General features: G+C 34.8%; 1 protein-coding gene across 1 annotated transcript; it reads right to left on the bottom strand.

The window, feature by feature from the left end:
• Nucleotides 1-16,706: 16,706 nt before the first annotated feature.
• LOC145039381 (F-box/FBD/LRR-repeat protein At1g13570-like) lies at nucleotides 16,707-17,516 on the bottom strand. The gene is made up of 3 exons (XM_078987445.1): nucleotides 17,400-17,516; nucleotides 17,168-17,317; nucleotides 16,707-17,083 (listed from the first exon to the last, which is right to left on the bottom strand). The coding sequence occupies exons 1-3, from the start codon at nucleotides 17,514-17,516 to the stop codon at nucleotides 16,835-16,837; spliced, it is 516 nt and encodes a 171-aa protein (XP_078843571.1). The 3' UTR covers nucleotides 16,707-16,834.
• Nucleotides 17,517-17,754: the final 238 nt, after the last annotated feature.

The following is a 17,754-nucleotide window of genomic DNA, read 5'->3' as shown; positions in this document are numbered from 1 at the left end:
AACTGGCTGAACTTGCTGATGATCTCACTAGCTGCTTCCCGACAACTCACGGAACTCCTGCTCCCCTTGCTCCCCGAACTACCAATATCAATGCAACACTGAGTCTAACTGACCCCCGAAAGACAATCAAGTCCACCCTGGTCCAAAGTCAAAGTCCTGGTCAAAGTCAACCTTCCAGGTCAACCCTACTCGCCGAGTCACCCTACTGACTCGCCGAGTTCAAAATGATCAGATTCCTTTCATTCGCGACTCGACTCGCCGAGTCAGTCCATGACTCGCCGAGTCTACCGATTTCTGAGTCCAGACCTGTTCAACTCACTGAGTCTCCACCCGACTCACTGATTCGAGTCACAACTCGAAGGGTTTGGGGTTTTGCGACCTGACTCGCCGAGTCCAAGGCAATCTTCATACGACTCGACGAGTTGTTCATCCCACTCGTCGAGTTTCTCCAAAACTTCATGCTACTCGCCGAGTCCACTCAAAGGACTCGTCGAGTCCCTTCAGATCTCCTTACATGCAGAGGATTTTTGAGTCATGCATGGACTCCAAACTATAGATCCACCCTTCCCAAGCCTATTCCACACGTAAAGTTGCAAACTTTACGTGTAGAGAAGGAGATCTAGGCAAGATACGCCATTAACTAGGGTGTAAGGCCAAGGGACTTCAAAATCGACTCAATGGCTGATACTTTATGCTTCTCCAGGCCCTAAAACACTTGAATCTGAAGTAGCAACTCCAGATCCGGCTTCTAACCCAAAATAATAACATTATGGCAAAAGAGCCCCAACAACCACACATAGATCTAGGTGCAAAAAGGGTCCAGGAACTAGTTTATTACCTCTAAATGCTCAGAATGAACTCACAATCCCAGATCTATAGCTCCCTCTTGCTCCTCCAAGTTCCTTCTTCCTTTTTCCAAGCTTTAATGCACCTTCCAAGGCTCAACTAGGAGATATGACGGCTAGGGTTTGATATCCAGGGCTAAAGAGGCAGTAAGGAACCCTAGGAAGAAGATTAAGACATTTATATAGGCCCCAAGTCCCGAATTTAGGGTTTTCCACGCACAGACCAGACTCGCCGAGTCACCTTGACCGACTCGCCGAGTCGGTCGCTTACACCTCGACCCGGATCCCGCTCGGACTCGCCGAGTCCCTCCTTGGACTCGCCGAGTCGGCCCTTAAATTAGGTCTTTTCTTTCCCTTCTTGGCCTTTGAAACTTTGGGTGTTACACCTATATCCATGAGCTTGCCACTATGGATCAGGAGATAGCAAGAGTGTTGAATAAGAAGCCTAGAGTTAAGCCAACATCTAAGCCCGGTGATGTAAATAAAATGAAGTTGGGGCAGATTGATTCAACAAACTTAACTATCATGTTCACTAAGGGTGATAGGCATAAGTTTCTGTTTGCGTTGGTTGACAAGCAACTGTTTTCAATAGATTGTTTGGAGCATATAATCAACATCATTCATCGATGCAAGCAGAACTCAGCATCAGACAAGAAGAATTTTACAGATATGCTTCGGTGGTATATAACGTTTAGACAACACATTCTGGCCATTATACCGAGGATATTTGAAACGGTGAAGAAGTCCACTGGTGTGAAAAGAGAATAGAGTTTCTGCTCCAAAGACGTAAAGGGGGAGATTGTTGAATATTTTAGTGTTGTGTCTTGGGCTTTTTGATTTGTAAATGGATTGGGCTTGTCCATCCGTAGTTATCTAGAATAGTTTCCTTTATCTAGATAAGTTGTTAGGGTTTTGTTATAAATATATGCATGCATGTATACGTATATAATAGAGAATAGTCATTCACGTTGATTGTGGTAACCCTAATATTTACCTCTACAGATTGAAGTTCTTAATCGAGCTCTTCTGGGGTATTTTGCATTAATTATTCGACATATTCATTGCAATACTTGTGTTCTTTTTTACGTTCTTATTTATATTTTGCTTAGAATCATACGATCCTGATAGAACTTTGTTCTAACATAAACCTAATTTTTATTTTCGTTTTTCATGGTGAAAATTGGTAAATCGTCATTTACCTACCTTCAAATATTCTGCAGCTGGATTACGACATCCCTCTTCCGAGTTGTAGAAGATTGTGTTGGGTCCTAGCCTTAATATTTCATTTGGGTGTTATAGTAAGGATTGAATCAACTAACTTTAATTTATCCCATTTTGTAGATGTTAAAATCTTACAACTATGGTCTTCCCGAATCTTATAGAAAAAGCTTTCCACATAAAGATGATGTTCCACGATCGGATCATGGAGATGGATATCATTGTTCACTTCCTCCACCTCCTCTAATAATTCTACCTAACCCACGTGTTCGAAGACTTGAAAAGTTCTAGGTCACTCAAGCCCTATTGACAAGCAAACACGAAGATGGAAAGTATGTTTGTGCTCACATCTTGGAGATGAATTTACATATTGACAGGTTGGGAATGTTTGGTGTTGATGTCTCAAGGAAGATGGCCATTGACTTGGTTCTTCAGTCACTTCCTGACTCATATAGTGAGTTTATAAAAGATTACTACATAATGGAGCACGATGTGACCCTCATTGATATTACCTATTTGCTTATTGCTACTGAATCAACAATGATTTGGCACACTGGTAAAGAAAATTTTACTGGTATGTCAACCTCCCAAACTTCCATGGACATTGACAATGGCAACATTGGAAGTCCAGAAAAGTCTTCTCTTCCCAATGGAAACGGATTGGCCATGGTCAAACCGTTTGACTGGATGATAAAGAGAAATGTTGAATCTGAGATTGTCCCATGTGCTGTTCCAAAAGAGTCTATTTATTTCTACTGCCAAGAGAAGGGGCATTAGATGTGAAGTTGCCGTATCTACCTGAAGGATCGTGAAGATGGGAGAGTCAAGATGTATGACTCTGCTTCAGGTAAAATCCACTATCAAACTCTATTAAGTTCGTATGTGTAGATTCTTAATACATGATGTATTAACATTGCATTTTGATGTTTTGTAGGATCGAAGAAAGCCTAAAGGAAGAGTGAGTTGAGTCTGATCACAAAGAAATGGATTTCGATCGCATGGTTCGAAGATCGAATTTTTGAGTTGTTGTTTAAGAGTTAGGATATCTTGCTTAGAAATGTTTAGTAACATAGTTTTCATTTGTAATTGCATTGTAAGGACAAGTTTTTTTTCCACATTTTTATAAATGAAATAAATTTTGTTTTGTCTTATTTATATATCCTTGCAATGGCATTTGTGAAAATTGATGTTTGTATGTTTCTATAGATAGCAATATTGAAAAGGATGTGAAAATTGATGCACGTGGAAATGGTAATCGCAATAAACCCCGAATCATCTTATTTTCTTCATCCACAGAAATAAATATATCGAGCTCTATTAGTGCTTTCTTAAGCGTAGGTGATTTAGCCAAGATGAGTTTCACAAAGTCCATCTATGGAGTATAGTTATGGAAACTTGTTATCTCAAGTTCTTCAAGATGATCGAACTTCATTCCCAAATAGTAGTCTTGAAGATCAAGCAAGTCCTTGTAAGTTTATTCACCACACAGCTTATACTTTCTATATATCTCTACTTTTATCTTCTCCAAATTTGGGGACCTGTTGATCTCATTGAGAGCATCTGAAAACTCATCTTGTTTCAGAAAACACACATCAAGAAAAAGTATCCTCAAGCGGACTAGTGAAGTGGGGAGTTTCTGCTACATATTGTCATCTTCAGCATATTGCTTTAACCGGATACCAAAAATAGAATTAAGACACAAGATTCTTGCATGAGATAAAACAATCTAGTTAAGTATTTATTACCTTGATATAATACTTAGTGACTTTCAGAACCTAAACCGAAGGTAGACACTTGGATAGCTCAAGAAATGTAGACTTGGTTCATGGTGTAGAAGAGATGTCTTGGCATACAATCTGCATCAATATATTTAGCTATAGAAAAACGCCAAAAGCTTTCTACAATAGCAAAAAACTTTAAACTATTATGAACAGAGCAACAACAACGAGCACCAGGGAATTCAAAATCGAGATACTTCTCTCATACATTTTATCATTTTATCAAACAAATTGTGAGCCTTTCTTGCAATCATTCTTTAAGCGAAAAGAACAACGTGAAAATCAGATTGGTTCAGCAACAAGTACTAGAAATAAATTGCTTCAACAAAAGGTACTAGAAACGATAGTTTGCAATTACTTACTAGTGAGTTTGTTGTAAAATTCTGGATGGTGGATTTGCTATTGATCAACGCAGGAAGATTTAGGGAGACATGATGAAATACAAAACAAGACAATGAATAGGAATTATCCTCCCTTCTGTTCTAATCTTGACTTTTTACCCTGAAAAAACAATTGTTGCAGTTCGAAATCAGGAAATCGATTGTAAAAACAATGACGAAAAAGAGGAAGTCGACGATGAAGAATAGATTAGGAGAAGTAGTGCCGATTGAAGAAGCAGCGTGAAGAACAAGTCCAATTCATCAGGGAAGAAGCATGATGGCGGTGATGGTCGACGGAGAAAGATAATTAAAAGAGGGGCATTTTGTCCTGCTTTAAAAAATATTCAATAGGCTAAAAATGAGTTTGAAAAAGTGTTTGCTTTTGAAAAAGGGGGAATATGTATTTCGACTTTACCCTCTAATCTCTAAAGTTTTTTTCGTGTCTTTTAAGGGAATAAAGTTATTTTTTACGTGTTTATTTCGTTACCTAACCTAATACAATCGGTTTCATATACCATGTATCATTTCTATTTGTTGACATGTCTAGTCATACTTGATTATTTGACTTTGTTAATACAACCGGTTATTTGCCCGGCCTTTCCGGTAGTAGATTTGTCAATCAAAACCCTAATATCCGCTCTGTCTGTAGTCTTATTCAATCGGATCAAAGAAGAAAATATGCATCAAATGAACTCTACCAATCCTCACGCAATTGCTTCACCAACCAGCTCCACCTGTTTCGACCCCATCCTGATCTGACACTTACACGCCCCAACCAAGTGACGACGCTCCCCGCACAATCGCCTTGATCTTCGGAGATGGGATCGGTCCCCTCGTTATCGGTGCTTTCGAGCAAGTAATCGATGCGATGCACGCGCTGATTTACTTCGAAAAGTTTAATGTTCATGGTGACATGAAGACCATACTAGCGGAGGTCATAAAGTTGATTAATAAGAAAAAAGTGTGAGGTCATAAATTTGATTAGTAAGAATAAAGTGTGCTTGAAAGGAGGTTTGGATACTCCCATGGGTGGAGGGGTTAGTGTTGGGTTATGAGCATTCTAACACTCCTAAGTGTACATGAAACCCTAAATACCTTGGATCTATGTTTTCTCTATTATACAGCAAATATGAACATCCAAGGTATTATCCTAATCTAGCATACAAAATTATCAATATAACAAGATAGAATACATACCTCTTTGATGTAGAATGTCTTCATGAAGCTTGAGTGCCTAGTGCCCCAAGTGTGACACCTCAAATGGTTCACACAACACCAAATACACTTGGAATAACTTGAGAGAATTCTACACTTCATGAAAATCAGCTAGCCCTTTCTTACTCTCACTAGTGGCCGATTTTCCTCAAGAATAAGATGCTTATATAGTTATACAATTAGGGTAAACCCTAATTGTCATGACTTTCCATTTCCTTGGATCCATGGGTTCAAATACACCATGGAGCATCCATGGAGCATCATATGGGTTTTGGCCCAACTAGATAATCCATGGAGCATTAGCCCACTATACAAGTATGGATGATTTACACAATCAACCCATATATTTAATTAGTCTTCTTTTGATCACTTAATTAATCCTAGATTAATTCTTGATCAATACTAATTAAATAATCTCATTATTCTTATTATTAATATACTAGAACTTATAATATATTAATAACCGTAAGTGTCTTATTTCTCTCATTATAGTCTATCCAAGTGCATGATACCATGCAACCCAAATGGACCATGCCGGGTCGGGTCAAGTCTTACCAATTATAGTTATGGACTTAGACATTAATCCAACAGTCTCCCACTTGGATAAGTCTAAAACTATTATTGCGTATGACTTCAGGAACCAACTAGCAATCGTAGCTCTCAAAAGCTTCTGTCGAACTCTAACCTTGTCGATAAACGCTGACCTTTGTCAATGACTTGTCCATTAGATAAGGGATCATATATTCCTCCATTCTAGATATCATATGGACTGAGACATGGATTATAATCATTCTCTCTGTCCATTTGTTGTTTCCCGATTTCCGATTTAGGACGACTGACTAATTGAACAAATCAAATCAGTCCTGGCCCGGCCGAGCACTTCCATTTGTCATCATCAAATCATCGAGGGGCCCACAGATATCGCTTTTATCCCGAAGGTAAAAGGAATGGATAAACTTCGACTCATATGGCTTTTTCTACTACTTGTTGAATCATACACAAAGACACGTTTTATAGCACCGAGTTACCAAATGCGGTTTCGTGCAATCAATGTACAACCAACTCATAGTAATAACTCATATCTCTAGGTTTGAAGAATATAAGATATTATCGTCTCATGATCACTCGTGATCAAATCCATGAAGTGATTCCAATGAGCGCGGGTTGAATCCAATACTCAGAACTTATGAGCACTCATGAGTGTTGTAGCAATTTGTCCAATACCTTAGACCTCTACAAGCCAACCCATGATAGTCTTAATTCATATATACTTCCAACATATGACCGACTGTGGATGGTTTGAATAACTTAGTCATTCTAGAAGAATGACCTAGCTTATTCGGGAAGTCAAAACATGCAAAGTGAAACACAATAATAATTGAATCCAATATGGTATCAAAACCTATGAACATAAATAAAACTCCTTTTTATTTATTACCATATGATTACACATTATTCATTGTATAGTGTTTCAGCTATCAACTTTATTCTTGAATTTAAAACAATAGTTGTCCCATGCTCCAAGCATGTACACTATGTTTTCTAAACACTAGTCATGCCATACACCAAGTATGCATACTATGTTTGTCTATGATCTTTACTTTGTGAACTAGATCCATTGAGCATAACTTCAATGATTCTCTTTTCACACTCCCAAATCCTTACTGTAAATACAAGAATTCCAAATTCATGTCATTTACTGAAATCTGTTAGATTCTAAACTTATATGCAGTGATCCTCTTGTAATGATTATGCACAAATTCATAAAGACTTGACAACAATCATTACAGAGCATTCCAAAGGAGATCAGCTCCTTAGAAACATCCTTCTTGCATTAAGTTTCCTAATCTTAACCAGATTGAAAATTCTAACTTTGAAACATTTCCAGATTCCATTTTGACTATCACTTCTGAACAAGAGTTGCCTCCTTACAGATTATGTCAATATGGTCCTTCCAGAATTATCACTATACTTCCAACTGTCCTTGAGCAACTAATCTTTGGTAAACCTTAGATTGTCCTCGACAATTGTTTAATTCTTTTCGTCATATCCAGTTCTAAACCTTTTCTCTTCTTAATGCCCCAGGCATTTGGAAAAATTTTAAAAAGGATGAATATAGCACATGTAATCGATCCTATATCCGAAGCATATGGGACACAATTCATGATGTCTCACATAAAGACTAAACCAGTCTTTTGCCATAATATTTCCATTTCTATTTGCCAAGTTCTCATAATTCAGATTATGAAAAGGGATGTCGTAATCATAATCGAATTTTAGAACGCAAATAATGGACCCATATACAGAATTTCCTTATGTTGAGCCATTCCAACATGAAATTCATATATATATCCTTGACTAAATGATTAAAACCTCACGATCTAAGCTTATAGATTTGAGATGAAGTATAATTTCCTCTCCCTTAATTATAGCAAAACAACTTTTTCCCAGTTGAAACTTTTGTTTTCTATAATTAACATTGCTAACTTGAAATACTTATCATAATTATCATGCTCCCACTAACATGATGATTATTAGCATAACACTTATGCTCCCACTAGCTTTGACATGTACTTAGAAAGCTCGACTTCTAGAAATCAATACTTTATTGACTTTCTTACCAAAGTTCAGATTTCTGATACTAGATTGTTTTGATAAGACTTTATCAAAAACATACACCTTCCCTTAGATAGCACACTTGTATGTCTAAACAATTATGAATAGGGATGCCGTAATCATAATGGTTAGACCTTTTTGCCACTTCTCACAAGTCTAGGTTAGTGTGCCGGTAAACCACACACGCTCTACTAACGACTTTGAGAATGCAAATATCACAATTGCTATCTAGCTAAAATCTACTTAGTGAAAGTGTTTCCTCACCAACATTTTCATGAATCGGAGAGAAACCTTATGACACTTAGATTTAATGGTGTAAGTGTTCTTATCCATGTGAATTGTCAAAACCATAGTCACAAGACAAGGATAATGACAAATCCAAACTCATATGGACTGAACTCAATCTTAATTTCTTGCCACCTGGCAGCTCAAGGGCCTGCCATTGCTTCCAAGTTGTTGTGCAACCAATTGAGAACTCTAAGAACTCAACTTTAACATTGCAACCAATTGAGAACTCTAAGAACTCAACTTTACCTGGAATGGGCACAGACTATGTCAACATGATAGGTTATAAACCTCAAGTCGTGTGCTAGTGAAGAACTTCAGGTTTTATTCTTGATTAGTTCTTGAGACTTTCAAGACCTTTAAGACTCCCACTGTCCTCTTGACCTATAAGACTCCCTTGTCAAACATTCAAGAGATAGTGCGGATTCTAATCAAGACAAACGCTTCACATAGTTGGCCTAAGTTGGTCTTTGTTTTATCCAAAACATCACAACTTACCAACTTCAAATGAACAAGAGTAGGACACTTTTACTCTTACATTTGACACGTGTTTTAAACCTTCTTAAAGACATGTCACTCAAATTACAATCTTGGAGTATGACTCTAAGACTTGTATTGGAACGAAGTATGACTCATCTTCTTGATTTAACCATTTCAACAATTCAAGATCCCTTCTTCTTAGTCATAAGAATGCACTAAGACTTCCTTAGAGAACAAATTTTGATATGGTTTCTTAATCATTAAGATGATCACAAAACTGATACTAAAGTACTCTCCCATCTTTTCAGATTTGAGAAACTTTTATCCTTCTGCCTAATTTGATTCTTCTTATTCGCTCTACCTTACATTGGAACCTTTTCCAATGTCTCAGAGTTACACTTAAGCTTGTAAGTATAATCATATTTACTGAGCTTTAGTAAACTATGACGAATAGCCTTATATCTTTTGTGGTGGACTTAATCAGTGCACATGACTATGTACTCGATCCCTTAGTCCATTACTTGACTCACACATCCATGTGAATAAGTAATTAGTCTTAATTTTCCAATACTTGAAAGTTCTCATTCATCATGCTATACAACTTGCATGATTCCAAGTTCCGGTCCAATTGAGACTTGGGTGATGAGAATCTTTCCTTATTTGGTAAATTTAGACATTACCACAAATGAAAGAATCAATTTCATATTTCCACTCTTGCTATTAATGGAATCATATAAGCAACAATTTTTCCTCAAATGCCATTGTAAGGATATTTTAAAATAACTAAAATCAAAAATTTTCTTTTATTTTAAAACTATGCGGAAAAACTTATCCTTACAATCCACATGAAAACCTTGTTGTTATCTATTCCTAAGCAACATCTCATAACTCCTAAGAATTAGCTCAAGAATCCGATTTTCAAACTGCGCAATAGAAATCCATCTATGCAATCAGATTCAGCATATTCTTTCTTTAAGTTCCTTCACTTTTCTTTGATTCTTAAAACATTAACATGTGACCTAGTCACATCATGTAATAAGAATTTCAGAATAGAAACTTAGCAGAGTTAGATAGTGGACTTTACCTGAAGTAGAGTCAAACTTATTGACTTCAACATCCTTAGGTAAACTTGGCAGCTTCGCAACTAATGACCCTTCCTTTGGCAATATAAACATATGGACTCTTTGATAATGGTACACGGGACTATTACAGACTTAGCCTTTTCTCTTTACCATTTGGTCAACCTAGTTGACTATGGTCAACCCCTTTCCTTGGGAAGAGAATGTTTTTTCTGTATTTCCTGTGTCACTATTATCAATGTCCATCAAGTTTCAGGAAGTTGATCTTAGCAAATAGATAAGATCATTAAGGGTCTTGTCATAGTCTGTTTCATAGGTGTTCCAAAAGAACTCACTATGTGACTTAGAAAGTAGTTAAACCTACAACTTTCTCAAGACTTTGACACCCTTCTCTCCCGGCTTGTCAATATGTGACTACATCTCCAAGATGTGATCACACCTAGACCTTGCCTTGCCAATAGGGCTTGAGTGACCTTAAACTTTTCAAGAACTTGTGGGTTAGGGAGAATAGTTGGAGGAGGAGAAAGAAGTATGATTTCCATTGGAATATCATCTTCATTTAGGAAAGCTAGTTTCAGGAGATTTGGGAAGATCATAAATGTCTAAACCAGACATGTTTTGGGAGGTATTCAAGATAGTTGATCTTAAAGTCCTTAATATGACACCCAATATGAAATATTAAGGCTAGGACCCAACAAACTATTTTATAACTTAGAAGAGGTATGCCGTAATCCAAGCTATAAAACAATTTGAAGGTAGGTGAATGACGATTCACCAATTTCCACCAAGATAAACGAAATGTATTATTAGGTTTTAATTGGATTTGAAACTCCTAGATCTTTTGAGATTCATTGAATTGTTCAATGGCATGTTTCAATCTCGAGTGTGCCCTTCAAGTTTTGTGACTGGGATGCCGAGGATCACAAAACAAGGTGTGAAGTAACCATGCAAATTACTTGGTACCCTTAAGTGTTTATCCCTCAATCGATGTGCCGGTTAACCACACACGCCCCATCGATACTATGATAAACATTAAGTTACCCTTTGCCTACCTTGTTAAATACGAGTTAGTGTGCCGGTTAACCACACACGCTCCACTAACCGACTTAAACAAAGTGCAGAGTGTAATTTCATGGATTAGCACCTTATTCACATTTTCCTAAATAACTAAGATTGGGTATTTATAAAAGGTTTAGTTACTTAGTATTTATCATTAATACTTTTAATGAAGGGAGAATTATAGTCCTGTCAAACCCGTTCGGCTAACGACCCTCCACCGGTCAAGCAAGCGGTGGGTGAGAGTAGACACCCATTAAGTTGCCATTTTATAGGCAACAACCTTATACCCACCTTATAGACCGGCTTCGTGAATGAGGCGTACTAGCGGTAAGACCGACTTTACTCTTATACATACATACATACATATATATATATATATATATATATATATATATATATATATATATATATATTATTAACTTATAATATTATAAAGTATAAGGGTTGAATTTTAACTTTTAAAATTCTAAGGGCTAACTTGGAATTAAAGTATTCATAAGAGAAAACTTTACAAATTCCAAAACTTGAGGGCAAGTTTTGAAACTATTCAAAACTAATTAATTCCATAACTTATGTGTTTAAAGTAGTTTTAATCCAAAAACTCTTCAAGTTCCATAACTTAAGGACAAGTTATGGAAGACTTTAAACTAATAAAAGAATTAACTTTTCTTTATTTTATAACTTATGGATTTAATTATGGTTACATATTTTATTTATTTATTTATTAATGAAGTGACTCTTGAACCTCCATAACTTAAGGACAAGACTCTTCATCTTTTGTAACCATTGCCAACTTTTATGAGTTTTATGAAACTTAAATGTGACTTTTCATATAACTTGAGGACAAGTTACAAAAACACATTTTAGAATCAACTCTTAGATTAATTTGGATTGAAAACAACTATTTCATTCAACTTTTCTATTAATCTAAGCAACTCATAAGAACAAGATAATTCAAATCAAACTTTTTCATGTAATTAGTCTAACCTTTAAACTAATACAAAACATGAATCTATTGACAATTATCTTTGAAAATGGATTAGCATGAACATTACCACATTAAAAAAAACAAGTTTATAAGTTCAAAAACAACTTAGGTAATGTTCCTAGTCCATTTCTAGCCAAAAACCTCGAAAATATGTTGTCTGGGGTCCAACTCGTCGAGTGCATGAACATAACTCGGCGAGTTGGATGCATTTTGCCTTGGACTCGTCGAGTCCCTTCATGGACTCGGCGAGTCTGCTGGGCTGACAACACCAATTTCGATTTTTCAGCTTCTATTGCAGGTATAACAAGAAAACAAGCCTAGGCTCTGATACCACTGTTGGGTTATGAGCATTCTAACACTCCTAAGTGTACATGCAACCCTAAATACCTTGGATCTATGTTTTCTCTATTATACAGCAAATATGAACATCCAAGGTATTATCCTAATCTAGCATACAAAACTATCAATATAACAAGATAGAATACATACCTCTTTGATGTAGAATGTCTTCATGAAGCTTGAGTGCCTAGTGCCCCAAGTGTGACACCTCAAATGGTTCACACAACACCAAATACACTTGGAATAACTTGAGAGAATTCTACACTTCATGAAAATCAGCTAGCCCTTTCTTACTCTCACTAGTGGCCGATTTTCCTCAAGAATAAGATGCTTATATAGTTATACAATTAGGGTAAACCCTAATTGTCATGACTTTCCATTTCCTTGGATCCATGGGTTCAAATACACCATGGAGCATCCATGGAGCATCATATGGGTTTTGGCCCAACTAGATAATCCATGGAGCATTAGCCCACTATACAAGTATGGATGATTTACACAATCAACCCATATATTTAATTAGTCTTCTTTTGATCACTTAATTAATCCTAGATTAATTCTTGATCAATACTAATTAAATAATCTCATTATTCTTATTATTAATATACTAGAACTTATAATATATTAATAACCGTAAGTGTCTTATTTCTCTCATTATAGTCTATCCAAGTGCATGATGTCATGCAACTCAAATGGACCATGTCGGGTCGGGTCAAGTCTTACCAATTATAGTTATGGACTTAGACATTAATCCAACAGTTAGTTCGTTGAATGTGATATGTACGTTTCGCTTCTAAATTGTTTTGATTTGCTAGGCTTACCCACGTGCCTTGAAAATGTTGATATTGTGGTGATTAGAGAGAAGATAGAAGGGGAATACGCAGGGCTCGAACATGAGGTTGTTCTTGGTGTGGTGGAAAGTCTTAAGGTATGCTCTAATCCAAGTATCGTTTGCTTTTATCTCGATCCAATTTTCATTAAATATGTGAAAAAAAATTCTAAGCTTAGAATCTTAGGTCAAATCTCATCTGGGCTCTTAAATAAGTTTAAGGAAATTAATGATACGCCCTGAAGAAGATGATTTGGATCAAAAAAGGTTATGCAGCCTAAAGAAGATGATGAATAGGAGCTATGTGTGTGAGTGTGTGTGTGAGAGAAAGAGAGTGTGACATTGTGAGGTAAAAAGATGTGTCATTTCTTTTATACTAAACAAATAAATGAATAGATCAATTAAGTGAGCTGATATAAAGGATAACCGGGTTACCCTTTCATTTTGACAATAAGGACCAATTAGATCCGACAGAAATAACTTCATTCCCTTAAAAGACATGAAAAAAACTTTAGGGACTGAAAGGGTAAAATCGAAATACATGATACGGCATTACGTTATTTTCCCTTTGAAAAGTGACACCTTTGATTATCGAAACATTGTTTATTTTTCAAGAAGTATAATGAATTTTTTTTATTAAATAGTTTTTAGAAAAATATATATTTACATTTTCCTTTTATATAACCAACGTTGGTTTTTTACCCTAGGAAACTTGTAATTTTGGACAATTTTTCTCGTCACCAACATATTATGTGTATTTTTTTTCATAAATATAATAAAAAATTTAGTTTGGACTAACTATTATCTAATATTTTGTATTAGATTAATTAAGTGTATATTTTGTATTGTACTAAATTAAATTTTGATTACATTTATGAAAAAACACTATTAACTTAAATTTTAATCACATTTATGAAAAAGCACTAGTATTCAGTTCGTAGCTTGTGTTATCGGGATGAAAACCCAACAAATTAATGGTTCATCTCCCTGGTTGTCAAAATTGCGATCCTGATCGTAGGATCGTACGATCATACGATCCTACGATCATAAGTATGAAAAAAGAGCCAGATCGTTAACGGATCGTATTTGAGATATGATCGCAGGTAAGAGCGGAAGATCGTAGGATCGGGATCCGATCCGATCCGGTCCTTCCTTCATTTGTTTTTTTTTTTTTCTAAATGAACTTTTTACCATTTTATGTCTTTTACTTTTTTTTTTTTATCAATTTAACGTTTATCATTTGTGTTGTGACTTATCACTAATATTTTAAAGTTTTATAACTTTTGAATAAAAAATTAAATGTGTGAAATATTTTTTATGTTTTAAAATTATAAATTAAAATCATGTTTTATTTTGTGGGATCTTAGAATCTCGATCCCGATCTTGCAAACCCAAAAACGATCTTACGTAGGATCCGGTAAAAAAAAACCCAAATTAAAATCAAATCATGTTTTATTTTGTGGGATCTTAGAATCTCGATCTCGATCTTGCAAACCCAAAAACGATCTTACGTAGGATCCGGTAAAAAAAACCAAATTTATAAACAATTACCTTTTTTGGGGAGTTAATTGTAAACGACTGTCAGTTTTTTAGGTTTAATTGTAAGAAAAAAAAAATATAAAGATTTAATGATTATGATTTTAAATTGTAAGGTGTTTTATGGAGTTTTACCTTTTTTTTATTGATTTATCTTTTCAAATATATATATATATATATATATATATATATATATATATATATATATATATATATATATATTAAATGGGGAAATTTCATATATTTGAAAAGATTAACCTATATATATATATATATATATATATATATATATATATAGAGAGAGAGAGAGAGAGAGAGAGAGAGAGGGAGAGAGAGGTTAATCTTTTCAAATATATTTTTTTTAAATGGGGAAATTTAATATATATATATATATATATATATATATATATATATATATATATATATATATATATATATATATATACTCTAAACAAATAACAAAATATCATATTTGCCCAAAAAATGTTTTTAATCATTTTAAGTACTTATATTTTATCAAATTACTATTATATCCTTTTATGAAGCTAACTTTTAAATATCATCTATGCCGTTTATAAACTCTCAAAATATTATATTTATCCAAATATCATTTTGTAATCATATTTAGCCAAATAGATTCATTCATAGTTGGTTTTATAACAAAAAAATGTTAAACAAAAATAAATACTATTGTATGTAAATTCATAAACCTAGTACATATCATGTACTATTTCTTTATTTATTGATTAATGTATGTTAATTATATTGCATTGTATCACTATTGTATCTTAATTACTTTTTTGTAATTCAATAAGTAGTTTTTAACTTCGATTCTAATAGGTTTACGTTATCTTTTGCCAGTCTTTTTTTATAAAAGGCTTAAAAGAACATAAAATAAAAATATAAGTGTAGATATCTAAACTCAAGCATTCTTGGCTACAGAATGGAATATTTCCTCAGTGTCAAAGTACAAAAATACTCATCACAAATATGAATCAAATCTCACATATTCACATCAAAAAATCATTTCTGCAATTCAAGATTCTTATCCTTTGGCCTTCATTTTAATAGTTGAAGGTTCTAATTTTTTGTCAATCATGAGAATGCAGACACCACGATCATCAATTTAAATATGACCATGGATATTCATCTGTATATATTCACCATTTGAGGAGGGGAAGCATATTTGATACCCGGCTAAACCAAAATTACGAGAGAATAAAAATAATAATAATAAAACACTAAAATATATATGAACAGAGAGGTAGGATGATCTTTCCTGATGTATCTTCTTATCATCATCTAATAGCATGTCCAAAGAACTCAAAAATGGTTTCCATGTTCACTTTCTCATCATCCTCATTCAAGTCCATTTTCGTCATCTACACGATAATTAAGATTAAAAATTATGATTTGATCAATAAATAACCACAGGTGCAAAAAGAAACCTACCCGCATTGCAAGAAATTCACATTCTCTTTTGCTAAAATTAAAGATTATTACTGGATCATATCGGTGTTGAATAATCACCTTCACCATCTTAAATATATCACTATCTTCACCAACTCTATCATTAACTAACCCTTTCTGCCATTTCCCATTATCTTTCTTCTTGTCACCATCATTAGCATGAACAAGAGCATTAAAAGCATATTGAAAACTATCTTCACAAAATTTTCCCTTTTCATCCACCACTAAGTATAACCCATCACCATCAATGGTGAAAAGATAATGGTGAAGGGTTGTTGACCTATAATCAATATGATTTGGTTGTTGATGATCCTTTAGAGCATTCAACCATCAATGGTGCCTAATCCCCTTGAATATGGATTATGGTTTATGCAGCGACAAAAAATAGGACAAGGTTTATTAGAGTGAATTCGTGATCCATATTTGATTGGAGACGGATGGATGTGGGTTTATAACATACAATGCATATTTACGTATCATTACAAAAAGTAGCTTCTTATACATATGTAAATGCATAACATTTACATCTTATTTATTACTCGGGATCAAAACAGGGCAGAAAAATTAGTTAAGAATACAGAGGGTAAAAAGTAACAGTTGTCACAATACTTGTAATCAACCCAAAAACACATTTAAACAATCCTTAAATTAAAAAGTAAACTGAATTTAGCGCTCAATAATGATATCAACTGCTGGCGATGCACGTGGAAATGTTAATCACAACAAATCTCGAAGCATCTTATTTTCTTCATCCATAGAAACATCTGAAATAAGCTTTATTCGTGTTTTCTTAAGCAGAGGCGACATCGCCATGATGAGTTTCAGAAACTCCATCTCTGGAGCAGAGTTATGGACACTTGTTATCTCGAGTTCTTCAAGATGATCCAAGTTGATGCCTGAATAGTCTTGAAGATCAAGCAAGTCCTTGCAAGTTTCTCGATAGCACAACTCATGCTTCAAACACGGCTGATCAGAAAACATGTACAAAATGTCAATAGAATTGAATATCTGTTGTTACTATGTATGTGATTGCATGTAGTTTATATCTACCTCTATTTTTATCTTCTCCAAATTTGGGGAGCTTCTGATCACACTGAGAGCATCCGAAAGCTCATCTTGTTCCAGAAAACACACATCAAGAAAAAGTATCCTAAAGTGGACTAGTAAAGTAGGGAGTTTCTGCATACTTCCTTTAGCGAACTGCTTTAGCCGAATACCAAAACTAGAATTAAGACAGACACAATATTCTTCCACAAGATAAAACCATCAAGTTAAGTATTACCTTCATATAAGGCTTTGAGATTTTCAGAACCTGAACCAAAGGTAAACACTTGCATAGCTCAAGAAATGTACACTTGTTTCCTAGTGCAATAGAGTTGTCTTGATATCCCATCTGCATCGATATACTTTGTAAGAAGTCTTTAACCGAAGGCGCTTTCATAAATGGTTATATGGGACTTAATTACCAGTATAAATTTAATTTCTCAAGTAATGGGCAATTGGTAAGTAATTGTTGAAGCGTCTTCGCAGTGATGTTGACATTGCATAACTCGAGACTCCTCAAGGTAATGAATCCATCAAATGTTAATGGAAGCTCAATGACACAATGTGTGAGATGTAGGTGTTCTAGTCCTTGC

The sequence above is a fragment of the Lactuca saligna genome, chromosome 4 (assembly GCF_052625555.1).
Source record: "Lactuca saligna cultivar CGN05327 chromosome 4, ASM5262555v1, whole genome shotgun sequence".
Taxonomy (NCBI): Eukaryota; Viridiplantae; Streptophyta; class Magnoliopsida; order Asterales; family Asteraceae; genus Lactuca; species Lactuca saligna.
This window is presented reverse-complemented; position numbering and strand designations above follow the sequence as displayed.

Coding starts and splice junctions, on each gene's coding strand:
- LOC145039381 (XM_078987445.1), bottom strand. CDS start 17,516: ATGCAGATGGGATATCAAGACAACTCTATTGCACTAGGAAACAAGTGT. Junction 17,318..17,399: donor TCTCAAAGCCTTATATGAAG/GTAATACTTAAC, acceptor CGGCTAAAGCAG/TTCGCTAAAGGAAGTATGCA. Junction 17,084..17,167: donor TGGAGAAGATAAAAATAGAG/GTAGATATAAAC, acceptor TTTTCTGATCAG/CCGTGTTTGAAGCATGAGTT.